Here is a 23,978-nt window from a genome sequence, read left to right on the forward strand (position 1 = left end):
ATACAAAGAAAGAATCAAAGAAATGTAATGTAATGTATCATCACAAGCAAAATTCAGTCTTAACCAGAAATTGTTAAGATTTCTGTTAGCCATCCTGATCGCTGTGTCAAATATTTTAAAGAAAAAAAATCAAATGGTAAACATAAGCTTAAGTCAATTGACAGTAAAAAACACATCATGAATCTGAACTGCTACCTTTTTCAGTTTTAGACTCAGATAGATTGTTTTCATTTATACTTTTGTAATTGTAAGCCTGGGCACAAGTACTCTTTCTACACTATATCATTACTACATTAGTTTGTATAGTTCAGCACATCATTTAATTGAATAATATTTTGATGCAATCGTTTATATTAMTATCTTTAGAATACTACTACAAACAAAGAAAGTTTATAGGTTGGGTTGGGTTTAGCCGTGYTGGACTTGGGTGAAGGGAGTGAGGGTTAAAACACACAGATTGAAAGGTGGCCAGTTTTCACTGGCCATCAACAGATTCCCTGATTGAAAGCCATCAGTCTTTAAAAAAGAAAAAGAAAAAAAGAAAACTTACAGTTTGTCACATGATTTTCAAGATTTCTTCTCAAAAAGTTTGTAGTTGTCGTTTTTTAGTTATAGCTTTTTTCCTCTGTGATGACTGTAGAGGACAGATGTCATTTTGACTTAGCTATCTAAAGCAGTTAATGTCCCTCTCTTGTTTTATTTTATTTGTAAATGAAATATAAAAGCAGGTAACTGAAGCTCTTATAGGAAAAAAGGTACAGAATGGTGTATCTTGATAGATTCTTAATAGCAGATAAATATATCTTAAGCAATCTCATTTTAAAACAGGTAAAAGATACAGCAGTAGATATGGATACCATAAGATGTTGAACAGGGTGACTACGGTTAGCTATTTTTGCTCATTTTCCTTTATTAAGTAGTATCTTCCAACAAAAGAACCACTAGATCCCATTTACCTTTTCTCAGACTAGAAATAAAATGAAAACCAAAGGAAACGGGAGAAGAAATCCCTTTGTCCTCTCTTAAGTTGTGAGGCAAAACAGTTCTAAGGACTCTTTTGAGCTCTTTTCCATACAGTCTTAGCTATTGGAACAACTTGGCAGAGGATGTATGTGAATATAATTTTGTGATTATATTTACAGCTTTATATGCATGTGCGTGCATGTGTCTATGTGTACAAACATATGCATTTGTGTCTGTAGGTGTATTTGCACTCTCAAGCCCATAAACACACTTTTGTATATATTTATGCTTTTATTCGTATTTTAATTTCATATATATGTTTTGCTTGTCAGTTCCCTATTAATACTGTAAATATTTGCCAGCCACACAATCACTGGTTTTAGCATAGAGCTATCATGAAACAGCCTCACTGACAAATGCAGAGTTTATTTGAATTACAAGCAGAAGATGCGAGTTTTCCATATGGCTGACAGGAAAACAGATCTTACATAAAACATATTTTTCTTTCAGATAATACTAGGTAAGTAAACAAGAAAAGAAGTTTAAGGGCCTTTCATTATAATTCTGTTTTGAAATGAAGAGTGTGCAAATAATTTAATTTCACAGTAATTAGAAAGAATAGCGATGAGACTCAAAACAAAATAAAATGGAATTGCTATCAACTAGCCTTAGATAGAAAAGAAATTCATGTCCGTAACAAATTTTCTGAACAGTTATACTGGATCTGTGTCATATTCCTTAGGCAGAGAAATTCTGAGGCCCTTTTTGGTCTTCACTCTATGAAAACATACTTTGAAATTTTGAATGAAATATGCCAGTGCATTACTAAAACAGAAGTGGTAAAATTCTCACTTCRTTCAATATGAAGAAAAAATAAGAGAGTTATTCCCAAATTTTTCCCTCTTCAGTTAAAAAGTGGCTTAATTACAGGTAGACTGAAACACATACACTTATCTTTACAGAAACATAAAGATATCCATAGCAAACTGTTCCAGAAAATAAATTATTATTAGAATTTGATGCATTCATAGAAAGCCTGACAATGTTTACTTCTTTCATATTCAAGTATAACACATTTAATTCAATCTGCCAGAAGTGACTATGCTTCTGCTCTTAACGATGAAAATAAGGACTTGACAATTTATTGAATACTGAGTGGAAAATCTGTAATGAATTGCCTGTGTTGTAGTGTTCACTTTAGGCTCTTTTTTTTTTTCCAGCTGCTGTGGAATACTAGAAACAGCATAAAAAAAACAGATTATAACATTTTGTGGAATGTTGTGCACGTCTCCCATAAGACAAGGACAAGTGCTTAGAAATACAGACAATAAAAAGTCTGCTGTGAAATAAATGAAATTCAAAGCAGTAATAAACAATAGCTTTAAATACTAACTTTTCAATTTAAAAGAGAAACTCAGAAACCAAAACAGAAATGCCAAAAATATATCCATCCCCAACAGATAAATCTCGATCAGCAACTAGCAAGTTGAAACCCAGAAAAATTCATTTTGCACCTGCAAGAAAAAGAAGCTTTTAAGGTTACTCAGATGTTGCAACAAAAGCTCGTAAATCCATTAAACCAGTCATGTCTTCGACTTCCCAGATAGACTTCCAATTTTCACTGCAGGTTTGAAGTTTTCAACAGATTAAACTCTTTTCCTAAGAATATCTTACCCGAATGTTCATTCCAATGGTAACTCCTTCTAGCTAAAGCCTCCATATCATTCCATGTTTGAACGTTTGATATATATGCCTGCTACTGTCAGGCTTATGAGCTGAATCGCATTTGCCCAAATACTTCCTAAAGGAAATACAGTAGATTATTCGTGCCTTTTCTAAGCACAAGAGAGTTGAAAAAGGTTTCTGGCTACTCAGCAGCAGTTCTTGCATTTTTCCCAAACCAGTAAGCGCTAACATTTAGCTCTCTTGCAATTCTTGTTTCTGACTTTTATTTTAAAAGGCTAGTTTAGGACCTATATACTTTTCTGTTAATATATGACAGATCTTCGTCAGAGAACAGTGATGGAAAAAGAACACATTTCACCAAATCTCAGTTTCCCAAAGAGCTATTAGAAAGCTTTGGCTCTGGACATCAATGGACATGTATTACTGGAAAAGCTCTTCTATGACCTATCTCCTCGTAAAAGAGAGATAGCTGGCAAAGCTGGCTGGTAAAGGTAGTAAAACCTAAGAGCACGTATCTACCTTCCGCATAATAATGGTTCAGTTTATACAATGGCAGGCAAACTTTTGGTAAAGAAACAGGAAAACAATTTGTAGACTGTGGAAGGTCTCATGTCTTCAGTCGTTTAAAAAAGAAATCAGGCTTAACAAAGCACTACACTGCGGGAAGCATACTATACAGAAACTTGCACTGCTGAGAGGATGGATTAATGATCTGGTGAATCTCTCCTAACTTTTAATTTCTTTGAGTATCTGATTGGAATGTGTTTACATCTCTCAGATATCCTTACTGAGCTTCTCGTTCTTAAAATGAGAAGCAAAATTTAAAGAAGAATTATTCTTTGAAACACAGAAAAGTTAAAGAAAAAAGATCTATAGAATAAATACTTATTTAAATATTACTAAAAGAGAAGTTACACTTTTTAGGAAAATGTGGGAAGCCAGTCTTGACACAATCTTTATACATTTTAACATAATACTATGCATTTGGTAACTCCAGTTTATAATACAAAATGTTTCTCTTTTCATCAGCCTTCACTACATTACCAGTTTTCACTCTTTTTCAACAATACTCTACATTGAAAAGCATGACATAGGAAACAGAAAACATAACAAGTTAAATTGTTACATTAAATATCCAAATATATTGAAAAAATAATTATTTCACTATGCAAAAATGCTAACACTGAATTTGTTGATAAATGAACACCATTTAGTTTTCATAGCTGATACCCATCTCTTACTTCCAAATAAAATGTCCATTATGAAATGTTGCTTTTTATTGCACAAAATAACTACTAAGTCCTATAAATACAATCATCAACATTTGCACTGTTAGCCATTATTTGTTACAGTCAAATTGTTCAATCTCCTCTTGTATTAAAAAAGGAATATCTCTAATATGGCACTAACACATTTTGTGGGTCTTAATTTCAGCAAATCTGACTGTAATACCCGAGCATGCATTTGGCATGCATTCAAAGATAAAATATTTTTGCAATACAGATCTTAAAATGGTGAAACATGTTTATCACATCACAAAATTTAACAATGATCATGTTTCCAATTACAGAAAAACAGATTAACTGTAAAATTTTTACACTTCCATTGGATTACTATAACTTTAATATTTTATGATCATTCAGACCACTCTCCCTCAACAATAATGCATCAAACAAAAAAAAACGCTTTAATCCCTCCACTAACATACTGCTCTTTGCAAAAATATAGGCTAGGCTTGGGTGGGAGAAGCACAAAACTAATTAACTACAGAAGTAAAATGAAAATATTTTTAATAGTATCAAGGAAGCAAACCACTCACACAGACTTCCTATTTTCCCAGTCTTTACAAAAGCATTTTGCAGAGTTGCTAATAGATTTAGAACAAATAACTTTAYTGCAGATCATTTTTTAAAGAAATCAAGCAGCACTTTCTCTTATTACTTCCAAAAAAGCTGGAATGGTGGTTACAACATACGTTTTAGCACCCAGACACAGAAGACTATTGTACCAGAGCTCACTAAATGGAAAACTGGAACACTGAACTCACAAATGTGTATGGAAAAGTGACAATAACATAATAACCTTAAATAGGAGAATCAGCTGTTCTGAGATGTCAGTTCAACACACATAAGTACCAACTTGAACACTACGATGAATCAGGGACAAGGTACAAAAGGGAAGCCGTATGAACTTTTTAACTGTTGTTAAACAACATATTAAAGCTCCCAGACACGATGGAATGATGAAACTGGTCTGGGGTTCTTATTTCCTCATAATTAGTCCTGGAATCAAACCAAAGGAGAAAGCTTGCTTGGATCCTAAGCTAGAATGTGAAGTAAACACTAAAATATAGCATGTCCACATTACATTCCTTTAAAAGTAGTAGACACGTAGAACTGTGAAACGACTGGAGTTTGAAATCTTGTATGTGTGAAGGGAAGAGAGATGACAGGAGAGTGGGGTAATCAGAGAGCGTGGGATTGGTGACCTAGTTTGAGAAAGGAGGATGAGTGTAGTGGAAGCTCTTGGGATGAGGGATTGCATGTAGCCTGAAAAAAGGCAGGAACTTGTAGTAATACTGCACCAGGAACACCAATTTAACGGATGGGCATATTGGAAGTGGAGAAGCAGAGAACCAGGATACCATTTTAGCTCTGCATTTAACTTTGGAACAAATCACTTTGCTTCTATCTCCTCTCTCTCCTTACATATCTCAGTTAACAGCAAGGACAGTATCCTCCAAAGTATYTGAAGCCATACTCAAAAGATTCATATTACTTGCAATGTGACATTTATCACTTGAAATATTTCCAAAATTAAATCCACATCCTAATAAAACTAAAAAAGAAATTTGCATCTCAGACACAAGCATGATTTTTACCCTGCCTGTAACATTTGGGTCACCAGTTTCTGCATGCGTCATGCCACAACAACAGGTAATTGAATCATAAATGCTGACATGCAGACTGATTTTACTGGACTGCTTATTGAAGTCCCTAGACAGAGACTTCATTGTCCTGTGAAAGGAAGAGAAGCAGCATTAAAAGAAAAATCAATTATAGGTAATTTCTAAAACCTGGAAAGTGGAGCAAAAATGAAGCTAATGGTGGTTCTGACAAAAAAATACATTAGACAGTTGAATGTTTTATATAGGAATATATCATTTATAGGCACACGCAATGGAAGAAGAAGGGCCACTGATATATAAAAAAACTGGTAGTCTTTGCAATTAGCTGATAAATAATAAAGTCTCAAATATATTCTAACATCTATTTCATTAGCACCTAGGAACAGTTTTCCAAACCAGTAGAAAGACAGGATTACTGCTGTACAGACGTATGCAAGCTAGCTTTAAACTAATGGTGGTGTAATCATAATGTGGCAACACGAACTCAAGAATTACCAAACCTACTCTCAACCCTGTGTTAAGGCTTGGGTTACTACCCAAGTTGTGTTAGGGCTACATCGCTATCAAAAACTGAAATAATTACCACAGCAATGACTTGGGTATGATTACACAAGTTACAGTCCCACGTTTGGAGGGCAGTATAGAGGAAACCCCTCAGCCTTTACCAGCCTAGTGCAGTGCGGCAGAAACCATTTCGGGAATGACTGGGCAGGGAGGAGCAAGACAGAAATTTTCAGCTGGTGAGTTCTGGCAATCACAACTGCATACAGATTAGGCTTACACTAGGAAGAATAGTGTTTCAAAGAGGTGTCTGAAGTGAATTTATGTAGAAAAACAGGTAGTACTGAAAGATCGTTTCTTCCAGAGCTCTATAGCTAAAAGCAACATCTGTAGAGACATAAGAATCAATCTATAATGCCAGGCATAAGAATGTGAATAGCCTTCTCTCTCTTCCCATCAAGGCTTCCTTTCAGCCTGTTGTAGGGAATAACTACCTTAAGACAAAACAATGCACTCCTTTAGCTGCACAGGCCTCCCAAATAAATTCTATCAGACCTAAGCAACCACAGAAGCCTTTTAACTATCTGCGTTGTTTCTTGAGACAAAAGTTGGTTCTTTCAGTGACATTTTTAAGACCCTTTGATTATGACAGGGCACTTGATTTTTTTAAGAGAAAGATAACTGCAACATGTTAGCAATTCTTGATCACAATGACATCTTGAAATTACTTTATAGAGAAAGGAAGTAAGAATTCCTCTGTCTACCTACATACATATAATAAAACAAGGAACCCCCAAAAGTTCAACAATAGAACAGAGCTGCCAGCTCATTTAGCCTATTTACAGAAACAACCACATTCAGAAATGTCTTTTTTTTTTTTTTAAAGACAATAGTTCTAAGGATAAAGTGTTCAAAGGCTCACAGAGACACTGTCAAAAAGATCAAAGGATTCAGAGGTAAGGGATAATATTTTCAGGAGTACCATCTCACTCAAGAGCTAAAGACAGACCCTGTATAGATCAGATGTTTTATTCCATTAATGACTCCACTCCGCAGTTCAAAGTGGGTTTAATTCCAGCTAAACCACCGGTTTAATATTTCTGCACAAAGAGTGTAAATCTAATAACAGAGTATCTTGAGATTAATTAGGGTCATACTTCACTGCTTTTCTAGGCTCAGAAGACTTAAGATGCTATGACAGAATTCATGATAAATATTATCAACAATGTGGAGAGAAGAAGAAACAGCCCTATTGCCAGTAGCAAGCACCTCTTCTTAGTCTTCTGAAAGACTACTGTCACAACAATAAATCAATAGATTGCTTAATCTTGCACAGCAAAATACAAAACATGCAGGGCAAAAAAGAGGAGGAGTTAGGACTGATGCCATAATTTCTTATAGTTGATATGAGGATCAACAAAGAGACATGTAGAAAAAGGAGTTTTAAGATTCCGATTGGAAAATTAAAAATGGACCAAGATGAGGCTTTTTTTTTTAAGATTCTGTAAATTAACTGGGGACAATAATCAAAGTTACTTGACAATACAGAGGTCAATTCTTCTAGCTGAACAGCAAAAATACTATGAAGTGATCCCATTCCAGGATTCAGAGTCCTGAGTCTAATGGAGGAGGAAAGTAAATAGCTAGCATAGCTGTGGGCTAAAGTTGCACTCCAAAAAATTAAACATTGCTTGTCCCATTTTCAAAGTTTATTGGCTTTTAGCTTGTACTAAGAATCTTTGGCTTTAATCTTTTCCAGACATGAAGGCAGAAAACGAGTCAAGTCCCCAGCCCTACCAAGCAAAGGAGAAAGGGAACTTCAGAAAAGCCAACACATGATCTAGGGTTATTAGCATCAAACATTTATCAGAATTTGGCTGGATATTTTCCCCCAAGACTCAAACAATACGGATGGCCCAAGTACTGCAGACTGATCTAAAAAATATCACAGAAAAATGAGGTCAAGGGATCTGTTAGTCCATTCCCTAGTTCAAGGCAGAATCAACCAAACCTACACAATTCATGACAGATGTCTATCTAAATTGTTTTTAGAGTGATCTAGAGATATAGACTCCACAGCTTATGACAGCACTCAATTATCCTTGTTAGAAAAATCTTCTTACTATCTAATCCGAATCTTTCCTTGCTACAGTTTAAAGGTCTTATTTCTTGTCTTACCCTTATCAGATAGGCAAGGTAATTTATTCCCTTAATTTATTTATGTATCTGAAGACTTACTATATCTAAACTCAAATCTCTTCCCTAATCAAAACACATGATTCTTACTAACTTCTGTCCTATTTTTATCTTTCTGATAATGTTCAACTGTCTGATTAGACAGCTAATAAAACCAACACCAGGGACAAACCTGGCAAAAAATGGTTAGATGGTAATTAAGTAAGTTAGATGTTCTCAAATCAGCTAAGTCTGTTGAAATTCTCCCTAAGATATTTACAGCTGACTGGACCAGTGTCAGAGCTATTAACAGTTAATCTTCAGAATTCATGAAGAACAGCAGCAATTCCAAAAGACTTGAAAATATCTAGTGACTGCCTTTAAAAAATGGAAAAAGGCAGGGCCAAGGAAGTAGAGACACAGCAATTCCCCAAAATATGGAACAAACAAATTAGAAGCATTTATCAGATAAGATGAGTAACAACACAGATCTGTGAAAAACAAGTTACTTCAAATCCATCAAAATATACTTGACATGGTAGCAAAATCTCTAGATAAGGGAGCAGCAGTAGGCAGCAATATAGCCTGACTTCAGTGAGACTTTAGACATTGTTTCTCATGGGGTTTCTCATTGCTTCCCATAAGCAAATGAGAGAAATACAAAGCTGCAAAAGGAAATAATTTCAAATATGCAGATGACACTAAACTAGTATGGGCTACCTGCATGTTGAAAGACAAGATTACTAGTTAAAACAATCTCAGTAAATTTGAGAAATGGCTTGCAGAAAACCTGAATACAATTCATTAAAGATACATGGGGAATGCTAGACCTTAGTAGGAATAAGTAGCAGCTGAAATATAAGATGGTGAATGACCAGCTAGGTAGCAGGAGAAGAACTGCCCACATGCTGATCATTTTACAACCAACCATCATAGCAGGAAAGATACTTAAGAAACAAAGCTGAGATTTACATCCCCAATGTTATATAAATCTGGGTAGCTGTATAAACTCTCACAGGATGTGTCAGTAGCTTTTTATTTTAATTTATAACATATATCTGCTTTTTAACTTTTGAATTTTCCTCCTACTGCATTTAACAATCTCAGTAATAAAAAAATAAATGTGGAATTAGATATCTTTACTACAAAAATAAACCAGAGAAGAAACTGAAAGGTCTGACAGTGTCTTTTTAAAGACTACCCATGATGACTACAATGAGATTGCTAAAAAAGCATACATTATTCATTCAGATTTATTACCACAGCAAAAAGCTTTAGATTAATTACTGCTGCAATATATTTGAAAAATGACTAAGCCAATTAATCTCGCGCATCTGTGGATGAAACAGTAGAGAGGAGAATTTTTGAAGAACTTCACTTAGGATTGCCAAGGTTCTGCTGACAATGATATTCAGCGTAAAGTAATTAGTAAAGGAGACTAATGTACTAATATATTGCTGGTACAAGTCCAGCCTTGGAGAATACACAACTCAATGCAGAATGAAATACGCTAGTGTCATTCCAGCGCTTATGACCAAGTGACTACACATCATAAAATCTATACCCCTTGTTCATCTTAGCTGGCTGTGGCATGGAGACCAGGAAAAATCATCTTCAGCAATGGCAAAGGTATCATGACTACTGGAAGAAATTGCAGAGACCAATGAAGTAAATGGAAGATTCTATCCTAGTACTGTGAAAACAAAACATTACTTAAGCACTAAGGCCCAGTTAACAAATGTGTGTGAAGTCTAATAACTTATCAGCTCCTATTAAGAGCTAGGCACTAAGATAACTTTGTGTCTGTGCCTAATCACTATTAAAATACAGCAGAAACACAACTTTTAAATGAAATCACAAGCTAAATGAGAATCCAGATACTTTTAAAAATAATAAAGAATCAACATTTTCTTTCAACATGTCTATTGAATTGCAGAAGTCATAATTTTTAGGCTAATCAATTGAGGATGATCTAACCTGTAACTTAATACAATTTTTCAAGTAAGGAGCAAAAAACATTAAATTTTATGCTTTTTCAGTTATCTAGATACTTATCACCGCATAYGGCATCCTGCTATCTACTACACATTCACGCACGCCTGCACATACCACACTATGAATACAAACCATACTAGAATGTATCTGAGTTTCCTTCCTATTTGCCTGCCATGCTCAGTTTCTGAATTACTGAAGAAATGAAAGAGAAGATCTAGCTTTCAGTCTCTTTAAGGGAGTCTTTCTCCCATTATTTACTCTGCAGCAATTAGAAAGGGCTTCCCCATTTTCTATATTTAAATCACATTAAAAAGCTGCCTTCACTCCCTCTCCTAACTTTTGCACACCAAATTGTATTCACACACTATTCAGGGAAACAAGAATTTTCAAAATTACAAAGAAATGCTATTATCAGCATTATTAGAACGGAGTCTTTCACATGCAGTGGTCTCATACRACAAGATGTAAGAAGAAATAGCAATCTATTCACTGCTGTAAGAAAGTGTATCTTAATAAAAACAGATTTTCAAACAATTTTTTTGGTTGTTTGTTTTATGCAAATCCTTGCAGCATAACCCAGATGTCTGGACATTCGTTTTCAAAAGTTTTCATCCCCTTTTTTCTTTGTCATTGCCTAACATACTTCAAGAAGTTTCTTGACAGGAACTAAAACATTTTATATCAGTAAAAGGTGGCAAATTCAACTTCTTCTTGCACATCATCTCTTTTGCAATTTTACCAAAATACAGATATTATAAGCATGATACGAGGCTACCAACAAAGCAGTGCATGGCTGTGCACTGCAAATGATCATGCAGAGCATTTCTGTTTCTTAAGAACAACAGTACATTCAGGAAAAGGATATCACATGGTTACTTCTGGGTCACCAAAGTAAATTCAGAAGTAACAGATGTAATGTGTTATTACTCTTCTAAATGGGCTTTGAAGTTCCCTTGTTCTAGATTTTAGGTGCCAAACTAAAAGAATATAATTAAAATAAAAGCAGATGTCTCCCTTTGCTTTGAGACAGCAACACTTATTAAAATGATTTATTAGAACAGAAAATCTTTACTATATCATTTAGAGAAGAAGAAACTGCATCTTATAGGAGACCACCACCTGACAACTAGTTTTTCCTTAACTTTATTTTATTTGTTGTCCGAGTTTTCATCTGCAGGTCACTAGAAGACCTGCCATGTAGTCACCTTTAAGGAACAAGATGCTGCATGTCTATCTATATTGGACCATACTTATCAGATCAAAAACACACTGGAGTCAATGGAAGACAACTGTTGATTTCATTAGGCTTTGGATAACCTGCCTATCCTCTAAGGACTTAATGATTATAGTAAAAATCTACATCCAAAGTACACTGTAATTAGTTAAGTCAGGATCCAACCTCTGCAGCCACACCGAGCCATCCCCAATTTCAGACACCCCTCTCCTCCCACCCCCAGTTCTTTATCAGCACAACCCCCATTACCACAGGCAACATCAGCAGGTTGGCAACAGTGACTTCAAGTGCCAGACCACAAATCCCAGTGAGAGAGGCAGAGCTTCTCATTCCATCTTATACTTTGTCCATGCATGTGGTGGCAGAGGCAACCCAGATGCCAAGCTTGGGGCTATATGCAAAAAATGAGAAGCGGCATTGGGCTGTCTGACCAGATCACACTGTCTTTCTAAAGAAAAGCCAGTGTACTAGAGCTGGCCCACAGACTCTTTTTGGAAGGTACTAAATTAAGCCAGTCACATACCGTTTTAAAAGCCTTGCAATAACAAACAAACAAACCCCATACTTCCTACCTTGTGTACTGGGATATGGATTCAGCCATTAACCAGCACTTTAACATTTTTGAAGATTATGCATGATTCCTAGATGGTTTTCAAAGAGATAGTAAAAATATTAATATATAAACACTGACCTTGTTTCTTTTAACCCTTCTTTCTGAATGACTTCCAATATTTGTTTTGCAGTCATTGGTGAGTTGGGGTATTTTTCCAATGCCTAAAAAGAAAAATAAATGTGTAAGTGAGAAGGAACAGCTGTGAATCTGAAAGGTTATGTGATCATGCAGTTTTTTTATAATCATTTGTTAAGGGCAGGGAACTGTAGTGTTGAGACAGGAGTCCTCTGTCTGTTGGAAGGCCAGACGCAATCCAGGAAACTGCAGCAAGAATGAGATTTACTTGCTGTTTGTGTGCATCATCTGCTAAAATGCCTGGGAAAAATTCTTATCAGGTTCCAAATAAACTAAAGAGTTAAAATATGAAACTAATTTTAGGACACAGCAACATAGTTCCTTTCAGGTGGGAATAAAAAAAAAAAAAGAAAGAGACAGCTAGTCTTGTCTTTCTTTTTCTATTACTTTAAAACTATCTGAGGTCATTTGAATTTTCTACACCTAGGTTCTGTCATGACCTCAGAAAATTGTCTAAGAGCTTCTTTTGCAGAGGAGGAACTACTGTAAGATTTGACACAGATAGGTTTTTAATTTTAAATGCTTTTTGTTTCTAAAAAGGATGAAAAATGAAGTAGTCAGAACAGTCACAGAAGCACATAAGATGCTACATGACTCAAAGTGCAGTATATTTTTCCAGTTCAGCTCAGTTTTCCACTCCTTTGCCTTTTCCAGTTGAGCCCAAATTAACCCACTCCTCTTCCCAGTTACAACCGTCTTGCATGGGTTTTTCTACTTTTTCCACTTCCTTTTTGTCCCTGTCAGTTTTAAGCAGTTACCCAATCAGCCACTCTTTTGCCCATGTAAGGTGCCAGACTGACAGCCCTTTCAATTCAATCAGCAATAAAAGATGCAGCATAGGCAACAGCAATGCAAGCTTCCCCACAGTGTCTTGCCAACATATCTCAGCAATAACTTGCATTTCTACCATGGGCAAATGATAAATCAGTTTGGTCTCCAAACTCATGCAGTCCTGAGCTTCTCTCTAGTGGTTACCAATTGATGGCAATTGGGAAAGTAGGTACTACTATGTGGACACCTGCCCATGAGGAACTAGAGACACCACCAAATCAAATCATGCAAATCACCAAACTGTGAAGGGTGCTAACCAAGGCTGTGATTCAAGCAGCTGACCAAAAGCCAAAGCCTTCCTACTCACTACCAATTCCTTGTCCAGTTCAGCCCTTTCCTGCCATTTTACAGTTCTGATTGACTGCCTGTTCTCCCCTTTCTCATTCAAAACACAGTTTACCAAATCCTTTGGTTCTTCTGTTACAGATGAGCTTCGTACCCTTTATCTTTCAGTTCTACAAAAGGAAAATGCAGAAGTGAGGGCTGCACTAGAAAGGTTTGGGAGCTGAACTGAGTTTATCACATGTACACAAATAGGCAAGATAAAAGGGACCTGTTGGAGAAGGAAAACCAAAAGGTGATTTGAAAGGAGAAAGAAGAGTGGGCAGGAAAGAGTATGATAATGAATAAGGACAGAAGGAACTGCACAGAGCTGGAAAAAGGGCCTTTGCACAGCAAGGGAAGAGAAATGATATGATGTATTAGTGATAGAACCACATGACACATTGTAAAAATGACAATGTATATTGGATTAAGACTAGGATGAGAAAAGATTAATGCTGTGAAGAGACAAAAATGGAAACCTTAACCTTTGAAAAGACAAAGAAAATGGACAAAGTAAAATGACACACTGAAATCGAAGGAAAAGAAGGGAACTGAACTGAACTGGGAAGACTCCAGAGGGCAAACTGGGTAAAACTGGAAAGGACAGAAGAGGAAACTACACTGTACTGGACACGGCTATGAAGGAAACTGGGTGCACTTGAAAGCGGGGTTACTCACTGTGGAGGATTCCCTGTTTCTCTTCCTGAGTACAGGCCCCTCAGCACACCTGGGCAGCTCCTCCCTGCAATTGAGAAAATTTGGGTAGCCCTGTCCCCTTCTCTACGACATCACATCCTACTCTATTAAGTCAGTAAAAGTGCCAAGTATTACCATGCGAGTCTGATGACAGTGGGGAGGAAACAGAAAAGCTGCGCAAACATCAGAAGTCACCCTGTTCTGGACAGCGGGAGAAGGGAGAGCAGTTTGTGCTGAGGAAGCCGCGCTGACCTGTTTGTGGGGACAATGGCCAGACATATGGATACGGAAGATCATCTTCACAAAGCAACAATGAAGCCAACAAGCAGGATGCATAACACCACTACAGAAAGTTTAATCAAACCCACAAGGCAGATTTTAAATACCACAGTATGAAGCAAACACATTCAGGGTATAATGGCAAACTGAAACGCAGAGTATGTTAGACAGGCTGAACGTGCTGGAGCAAACAACTGCCCATTGTGTGGACTGGTTTTACTGCTGGACACGTAGTGTGGGCTGCAGTTCATATACCCTACAACTGTACTTCTGTCCCTCCAACCCCTTAAACAGAGGCCTGTTGTTTAAAGAACTGTTTCATACCCTAACTGAAAAGCATAATTCTCCAACTCAAACACTACTTAATTTGAAACAATCTTATCGTGTACCTGATTTAGTTTTCTTTATCACAATGAAGATTAATTTAGTCAATAACTTCCATGAGGATGGTTTTTTCTGCCTGTCCTGCCACCCCCTTCCCACCCCCACCCCCCAAAAAAAACTTTAGCCGAACCATTTATCACAGTAGGAAAATAAAAATAATTACTCAGAAAAATATTCTAGTGACAATTCCATTATTTTCTTCCCCCAGCTATGGAAAACAGTATTATTTAAGAGTCTGTGAGCTGAAGGATACAATGAACTGATAATTGCACTAGTGTCTCTTGCCTTGGCATCTTACTATTAACACTACTAAAAACCCACAATAACTTTTGCATTTCTAACTCTTTTAAAAATAATATTAGAAAATCAAAATAAATTACTAACTGTCCCTTAAAGCAAATAAAATAGTAAAATGCAGTAGCATAATGAAGTCATAGACTTCTTGGTCAGAAAAAGTCAAGCTGAGCAGAGGAAGAAGTCTTTATCTGTTTTAAATATCCTTCTCCTTCCTCCCACTCCATCCACCAACACTCATATCTTGTATGGGCAGTGACTAATAATGCTGAAATTAAAACAAGCCAAAGTAACTGTCATGAAGAGTATGATTGTTTCAATGCATTTTCTTAAGTAGGACAGTGGCAGAAGAACTGGCTGCACTGACTGGAACCTCTGTCACCAAGGATCAAATATGGTCTATTTATTCATGCCACTTAGCCACAGCCATAAAAAGGGACAGTCACTAACTGGGACAAATGGTTTGACATCCATCATGAAATCCGGAAGATAACAGAAGTAGCCACTACACTGAACATGTTCTTGGAGTTCATTCAAACCCAGGTTAAAACCTCAAAGCCAAGAAGATTCTGAACCTACCAAGCACAAGCAGTGGAAAGCAAACCTATTAGCAAATGGTAGCAGCCTGAGAAACAGTTATGGTTGCATCACCAACACACATCAATCCCCAACTTAAGAGAGATTAAATAATTGCACAAATCGCACAAACACATGAATTCCCAGGTTTAATGGAAAACTCATTTCAGTTGTATGTGACAAGAAGCAATCAAAATCCCTTCTCTCAGCAGGGTCTCTGTCACTCTATGCATCTACAGTGCTCAACAAATCAGATACCACACCAGGAAAAAAATACCTCCCAGTGACCTGGTAACAGGAGAATTCTGGAGCCCAGGCAGGACTCGCAGCTCTGCCTAAGAGAGAAACACGAAACGCTCAGTTGACCTACTAAATCAGAAGAGAACCTCTATGTAATGGATGAAYGATTAGTTTCATTTATATATAAAATTGCTTGTCAGTGAATCAGATCTGCTCCACTGTTTGCGCTTCAGCCACTAGAGGGAACAAAAGGAGCGGGACAGCATGAAGCAACGCAAACTAGAAAGTCAGCCTTGCCACTTGTAAACCTTGTCCTGCAGAAAGTAGGAAGCTTTGCCAGAGAAGCAGCCACTACTCCTACAGCTATCAGTTATTATGTTGACAAAAATGAGTCCTCTCAACAAGAGCCAAGTGCGAACTGATACAGTGCTGTCATTCAAAATCAGCAGGCAGATCAGTCTCGCGGCCCTGTTGATGCTGACTGTCCTGCCAAAGTAGAGTAAGCTGAGACCGGTCTGAGCCTTTACCATTTCTGCAAGTGGCTTGCAGGGATCTGAAGGTCAGGTAGCTGACAAAAATCAGGTCCATTTTATCATTTCTGCTTGGTCAAACTATAAGRTGAGCCACCACTCACAGACTGGAGAAATTCTCTTTTAGAAGGTTATTTAAATAATTCAGGAGGAGGAAGAGGTACAGTACAGTTACTGCCAGCTCTCCCACTCAACGGCCAAAATGCAAGGGTCAAGCTGAACTGCACAACAGGCATTCTTTACTACCCAAAGAGGGCAGGGTGAATAAAAGAACAGAAAAGCAACTTTCCTTCTTCTCCTAAGCAGAAAATATATGATATTTTCTAGTCAACCGTTACTAAGTTAATGAATTGAAAAATGGAGTCCCAAACAGGGTGCAAGAACAGCATCTTGGAATAAATCCAGCATTGTCTTTTCCAGCTGCTTGTGTGAGGTTAACAGGAGGACTGACTTCTATTGTGGGAAGTACCCCACTCAAATCTTTTGTATTCATTTTTGATTAACGGCTTTAGTCCTTGGAGAATTATCGGCTGTCTGGTAAAAGTTCAAAGCCTTTTGTGTGAAGGAAGATGGGTAAATGGGTTAGGAGAGGAGAGGGTAGGATAGAGTACAGAGTGGGAGAAGAAAGGAAGTGGATAGAGATGGATGAATAGGAGAAAAAAGCAAGAAGAAAGAGAAGAGAGAGGGTACATAATATATGAAAAATAGAAAAGAGGGATGAAAATAACAAAGGAGACACACTACAAGCTATTTTAACAGAAATCCTCAAATAGGGGTTTCTGGAGCTCTTGCTGATGGTGATTGAAAGAAAGGTAAAGGGTAGTTTCCAGGTGCTAAAACCATTAAAAGAAGCTAAAATGGGAGTAACAATTCTCCTAGTAGGACTTTTCTATATAAGCAATTGCAATTACAATAAGGAGGTTATAAAGTTCCGAGTGGAAGGAGATGCATTCCATAAGAGATGGCTTTCATGATATGCTCTATATTATGAATTCGCCTTTGTAATTCATGCATCATTCCAGATGATAAAGCAAAATCAAGCAAAGAAGGGAACAAAGATGTAACATAACAAGAAAACAACATATAAAATAAGTAAAACTGCAGAAATACTTTAAATGAAGTTTTAACAACATCAATTATGTGCATGCTTACTGATCCACACTTTATTAGGTTCAGAAGTAATGCCGCTGACCTATAAAGCTCAAATGGCTTAAAGTATGTTTACCCCAAATCCAATTTTTTCCCCCAACCCTCTTCCAGTCAAAAACATTTTAACTGCAGTTCCTTTAGCATGAACTAGAGGCAACAACTAGAAGAGTGTTTCCTGCAAGGCAATTTCTACTTTGAAATTTGTTTGCAAGTTGGTCTGAAACTGCTTAGCTTTGCTAACCTGCCAAATATATAAGGCATAATCATTTTCTAAAACATTGGATGAAAGGAAAGAGCAAGAAAGAAGCTGAATGATTTGTTTGTTCATTCCATTGCTTTGACTGGCTGGTTTGATGCTTGTTCCGGGATGTCTGGACCTGTATTATTATTATTATTATCTTTTATAATGTCATATTTTTACCTGATAGCAGGGCAGCAGTGGTGCTTCAGAAATTCCAAATAAACTGCACACTTGACATTTTGAATTCAAAATAAATTGGATTACAATTGAGCTAAAATTAAACCTGCACTTGTGCTATTCCTTTAAAAAGCATAAAGTCTGGCAGCAAAGACACATCTTGCTGTTGCTGGTAGACTCAGCCATCATGCTAGAAAACATAGGGTAAACTTTTCAACCCTAAACAACTGACTTCTAATAACAACCTATTGATCTGGTCTACCATACTGAAATAAAAGGAAAACTTCATATTTTTCTCCTTACTAATTAATCAGTCTGTCTGAACAGCCAGGAACTTTCACTTAGGGATCTGTCAGCACAGATCCTTAAACACCTCAACGACTGTAACAGGATTCTGCATGCTCATTGGGTTCATCTGATCAGATCTCTGTGTAAGATCAGGGTCGAAGATGGACATCCCAGTGAGCAGGATATCCATCTTTCCGCCCCAGTATGGGTTTCGTTATTATTAGCAGAATTAACTAACATTGACTTCAGCTCAAGTGACAGTGCCTCTAGGCTGTCAGTATGACTGCACAATTCTGACAGTGCAGCTCAGCCACTAAAGATTTCAGCTGAACCACGCAAGCAGCATCTCTCATCACTTTCTACCACAATACCCCAACACCTCTCACATCCCCAGCCTTCCCTGACTCTCGTGGTGATACACTCATCTTTGGAGCACCCACATCTTCATTGCAATACCCTTCATCTCCATATTTCCCATCTTTCCACATCCCTACTGAYGTACCTTTCTTCTCTTTTCCTCACCACAGTATACTCCCTGAACACATTTCTAAATCCTCTACCTTCAGATGCATTAGCACAATGATGCAGATGCAGTTCATTGCTGTGGGTTCCCCAAAATCCACACACAGGCACACAAGTATTGCCTAGGCAGTCAAGAGATGTGCATATGCTGAATGGCCAGCTACCAGCAGACTGGCTCTTAGGTGCTGACAGGACAAACAAATAGTATTGTGAGCCTCCTGCGGCTTGCAGACCATATGCTCTGCTGATTTGGTTTAGAAGATTAGGGTAAAAGTTTCAATCACTTTATCAGTGCAGTCAGCTGAAAATCATGGGTCAAAGCTGTTTACAGCTATGAGTCCTTATTACATAGAAGGGGCCAGTAGCAAAACAGAGCTCCGCCACCCCCCAAAATTACTGAAATCTGCACTAATCAAACAGGCCACGATCCTGAAATGCCTCTAATTCCACCAGGGATAAAACTTCCTCTTTGGCACTTACCCCTGTACAAAATGACTAGAGGCCATGACTAGGTGACTGGGACTAATGGAGTGGAATGGAATATGAGTGCTCTGTCAGCTGCCTTTATACTACAGATAACAGAGGAAAGAACTATCAACAATGTGAATACATTCATCACGACCCAAGGAACAAGAAAAAAAATACTAAGAAGAACCCCAAACATATTCACCTCCATATACACTGCTTTCTCTAATGCAAGTTGATGTAGATTTTTCTCTGAGACTGTAAAAGGTTTGCTGTATAACTGATCTTTCAGCATATTAAAATCAAAAAATATGAAGCAGAATACTTCCCATAAAATCAATAGAGAAAATGAGTATGTGTTTGTTTTAAAAGCCTTTGACGCTTAATTTCTTCAGGCAAATGTAACGTGTGAGGGTTACTTCTAATGTGAGAAATAAAATTCCTACTGGCTACTCTCTGAACATACTAGATTTAACAAGAGGAGACAGTTATGCCATTTTTCTTGCCATTGCTCTACTACCACAGCTTATCTTGTTAGACAGTGTCCTAAAGATATAGACCTAAGATTTCAAAGGCAAAAAAAAAAAAGAAAAAACTAATCTAGAAGCATAACATACTACAAATAAAGTATTTTAAATACATGCTCCCACTCCATATACACTCCATTCTTACATATCAGGTTTGGCCATTTTCTTTAAGTATTTCATCCAGATAATAGTCACTTATTAAAATGATAAAACAGGTTTCATGCTGCCATGACACTGACTCCATTGACGCAGCATGATGCAGCATTTAACCAACCAAGAAGCATTTCTATCCATGTTACTAATATATCATTAATGATAACAAATATACAAATAAAATGTTAACTGTTAAAACTATGCTTCAGTTTTAATTCTGTGAGATAGATACCATGAAAATACTTCATGAAACTCACAGGACATTTTGATGTTTAGATGAAAAGCCAATTAAAGTACCATTGATCCTCTTAACCTCACAAGGAGAATCCATAAACTTCAAAACTCCGTTGTTTGTTCTCTTTCTYACCCACAGGATGATACAGAGCATTGCTCCCTTCACATTAATAAGTATGCAGAGATGCAGAAAATTACTAAAAATCTTTCTTAGTAATTTTATCCCAGAAATAAAGAACAGAATGTTTCTAATACATGGCAAAACTGGAAAGAAATGCCAGAGAGGTGTAGAACAAATGATAAAGCCAGAAAAAAAGTCCTTTGCAATTACAGACACAATAAAGAGCCATTCTCAATTCCTTAAGCTCACCTGTATCAGAGGCTACATGATAAACAGAAAAGCTCTGCCAAAGAAGTGATGAAAGCTTTTGGTTTGGGGTTTGCTTTTTTCAAATAGGAGAGAGTTATTCGTTCATGTCAGAGCTGGCATTACAAAATAGATTCCTTGTGTTTTATGGAGTTTGTTTTTTTTTCTCCCCAAACTTACAAAATGATTTCACATCAGTTTTCATTAGTCTGAATCATGACATCATTGTGTACTGGCACAATCCAAATCTACTGCTTAAAATGCTCTGAGAGCAGATATAAGTCATGTTTTTGAACAAAGTAAATACAGCCTTCTCATAGAACATGTAAAGAGAGAATTCTTTTGTTAGCTGTCAGTGGGATTTTGCTATCTTTGTTAAATATATAATGGTTAGTGTCATAACAAAGATCAGCCATCATGTTATGGCATTTATCTTCATGAGTGAAGAGAGGAAGGGCTACTGTGATTTATTCCGTTTCTCCTCATGAGACAATTAATGTCATAAGAGATTAGTCTTCAGTACTGACTGTATACAGAATAAAATATAGGGCTGGAGTGGGATGTTAAGCAGTTTTAATTGCCATGAGTTTGGAAGCCCACCTTACTTACAGATGGCACAGCTGACAATTACTCATCTAAGCTTTTCAAAAATAGGATAATATTTTGTGGTTCACTAATTCATATGCATTTTATGTCATTTGCTTGTTCAGTTCTTTTTCTTCAGTCTTTCCGCACAGTCCTTTCGCCCATCTCATCACCTAAGTCCACCCACTGTTGTGCCATTAAATCCATCATGTATTGCAGAACTAAAGTGTATACTGGTGGCTCACAGTGATACTTGTAGCATCTGTTTAAAGGCTTGAACAATGTACTATTTAACAACTAATACTAAGAAACATTTGTCACAACACGGGAAGATTAGAAAGAAAACACGATGGATTTTTATCTGTGTTTGCATTCATATATAAATACTTGAAAAAAACTTGAGATAAAAAAAACTTGAGATAGAAGGAGCAGTTTTCCTCAAGTTTTGAGAAAAGCTACATGATCACTTCTTTCCAAGGACATTTTAAAATAATCTGACCATCCTGAACCTAAGTTAATAATCTTTCAACACACTATCCTTTTAGGAAAATGTACTTATAATATGCTGTTCTTATGAAAGAAAACACTTCAGATTATACTGTGGTAAGAACATGGAAGCCATGATAAGCAAAAGTTCTGTTGAAGGGGGAAGGATTATATTTCCCCCAAAATGGAAAATGAATTGTCTTCATTTTCTTAAATTCTCCTTTTCTGGATACTACTATATCATGCCAAGGTGGGAAAACCAATCCTTGATTTAAATTTTTTTCTGTTAAAAAACAGCAATTCTTTACCATTGGTATATATCAAATGGAACACATTATTAGAGAGCTCTTACCACAAAGCATTTCTTTATCTAAGCTTCTCAAGCATTGACTTAAGCATTTTTATCAGACTGTTAATCACATCCACATATAATGTAATCAGCAACTGAGACCAGCCCTGCCAATGGGGCCAGCCAGGTAACACGGTTACGTTACGGCAAGGAAGAAGTATCATGAAAGCTAAGGAGATTCCTTATTGATGGTAAGTGGACAAGAGAAAAATCAATGGGTCCTCACTGGTACAGCTGTTTACCAGCTGGATGCTATTTTCTCTAGAGATTTAAACCAATAGGAGCAATTACTTGGCATAGGTAAACCAATTCAACAGGGCCTCCAGCCTATACAGAAGAAAGATGAACTGTGACTTCAAAACTGGAGGTGGTAAGGGGATAAAAAGCTGATTGTTACACCAACAGTTTGTAACCAGATCTTAGACCAAAATGCAGAACATGTCTTCGTCCATGAGAGAAAAACCTGAAGATGCTCAGGATAATCACTGGTTGTTGTGGAGGCTCCAAACTCCTAAGCCTGCTTGAAGTCATTATTCTGAGCTACAAGATTGGCTTCCTCTCAAAATCAACCTGGACAAGCACTGACCAAGTTACAGTGGGAAATGAGAATCAGCCGTACACCATGCAGCTACTTCCATTGAACTGTTATCTCCTGAATCACAACACAGTAATTAGTCAGCAGAGAGGAATCGCAGAGGATTTTCTGAGGGAATATAAACACAGAGACTTCTCACAAAGCTAGGCTTCCTGTTGAAGACAAACTTTTAAGAGTCCTTAATTTGCCAGTGTATTTCTTATCCTCAGACCCCCCACAATTGAGCAGATTTAGCTGTTCCCTGGCAAGGGACACTACCCAAGAAAAGCACACCAAGAAAGGGCAAAACATGGCTGTTAGATAATGTATTCAGTCATGGTTTTATTCTTTTCTATTAGCACCAACATGCATACATTTGAGGATCTGAGTTTTCCCAAACATCACACTTCCTCAGGAAATGTAGCAGGAAAAATTGTCAGCTCCTAGGAAATGTTATTGGCAAACAACTTCAGTGTCTATGATTTTAGGCACAATGTTATAGATATGTTTTAAAAGACGATAATAACATTTTAGCTACATCTTCCACCTCCCCCCAAAATAGCAAGCAACAAATGAACAGAAAAATGAAAACTGCTTTATGCAAAGTTTACACTGCCTCAACTTGGGCTTCCACTGTAGCTACTGAACTCATAACTGTGCYGTTGAACCAATATGAGTCAGTTATAAGATTAGCCTTTCAGTTCAAATTCAGGAACATGATTTTCCTTTAACTTTACCAAACAACCTCATCCAAAGACACAAAATCATGCACAGAAGATTTAGATGCTGYTCTCTGATGTTAAAACAAAAATACACCAACGTGTCCAGATTCATAACAAGAAAACTATCACAGTCTCATCTTCAAGCTTCATGTCAGATAAATACTTCTCCTAGAATCTCCTATTTGCAAAATCTATGTATGTGATTTGCTGCTCTCAAAATAACTTGGGCAAGATCACTTGAAACTAATTCTGAAAATTCCAATAGGAGATCCTATTACCAAATGTATGAGAGAATATTTCAAAAGACAAATGGTTCTTTTCAAATATTTCAAAGGAATTACTTAAAATTTCAACAGTACCCCTTTGGTTGAGATGGAACATAAAGGAAATTGTTCTAAAATTAGATAGACTGCAACATAATAAAAACAAAGTAGTTCATTTCCAAGACAAAGGCTCTATCTTTTACAGAGGAAAGAAGCCAGAATGTTTTATCTTGGTGTTTCATTGCCATCCTTACACTACCAAAGTTTGAGAAGAATCCAAACATTAAAGGTGAAGTTTGGGGATTTTAGCAGGTTATCTGATTAAGTGAAATGGTATCAAAATGATAAGTAAATAAACAAAATGCAATTTTATCCTAGAATTTAGAAGTATTTTTTCCATTTTTTTCACTTTCAATCATGAAATTTTGTTTCCCTCCATTATATTTTCTGTTCTACCTCCCACTGGATGTCTGTCCAGTGTGAGCATATCTGTCTCTGCTCCACTGTTTCCC

At 36.9% G+C, this 23,978-nt stretch overlaps 1 protein-coding gene across 1 annotated transcript in view; it reads right to left on the reverse strand.

Annotated features, from left to right (window-relative positions):
- ASXL3 (ASXL transcriptional regulator 3) overlaps positions 1-14,154 on the reverse strand; it is a 105,921-nt gene extending 91,767 nt beyond the window's left edge. The window contains 3 exon segments of the mRNA XM_026072834.1: positions 12,028-12,030; positions 12,154-12,236; positions 14,044-14,154. Of these exon segments, the coding sequence (XP_025928619.1) occupies positions 12,028-12,030; positions 12,154-12,236; positions 14,044-14,154 (197 nt within the window).
- Positions 14,155-23,978: the final 9,824 nt, after the last annotated feature.

The sequence above is a fragment of the Apteryx rowi genome, unplaced genomic scaffold, assembly GCF_003343035.1.
Source record: "Apteryx rowi isolate R43461 unplaced genomic scaffold, aptRow1 scaffold_352, whole genome shotgun sequence".
Classification (NCBI taxonomy): Eukaryota; Metazoa; Chordata; class Aves; order Apterygiformes; family Apterygidae; genus Apteryx; species Apteryx rowi.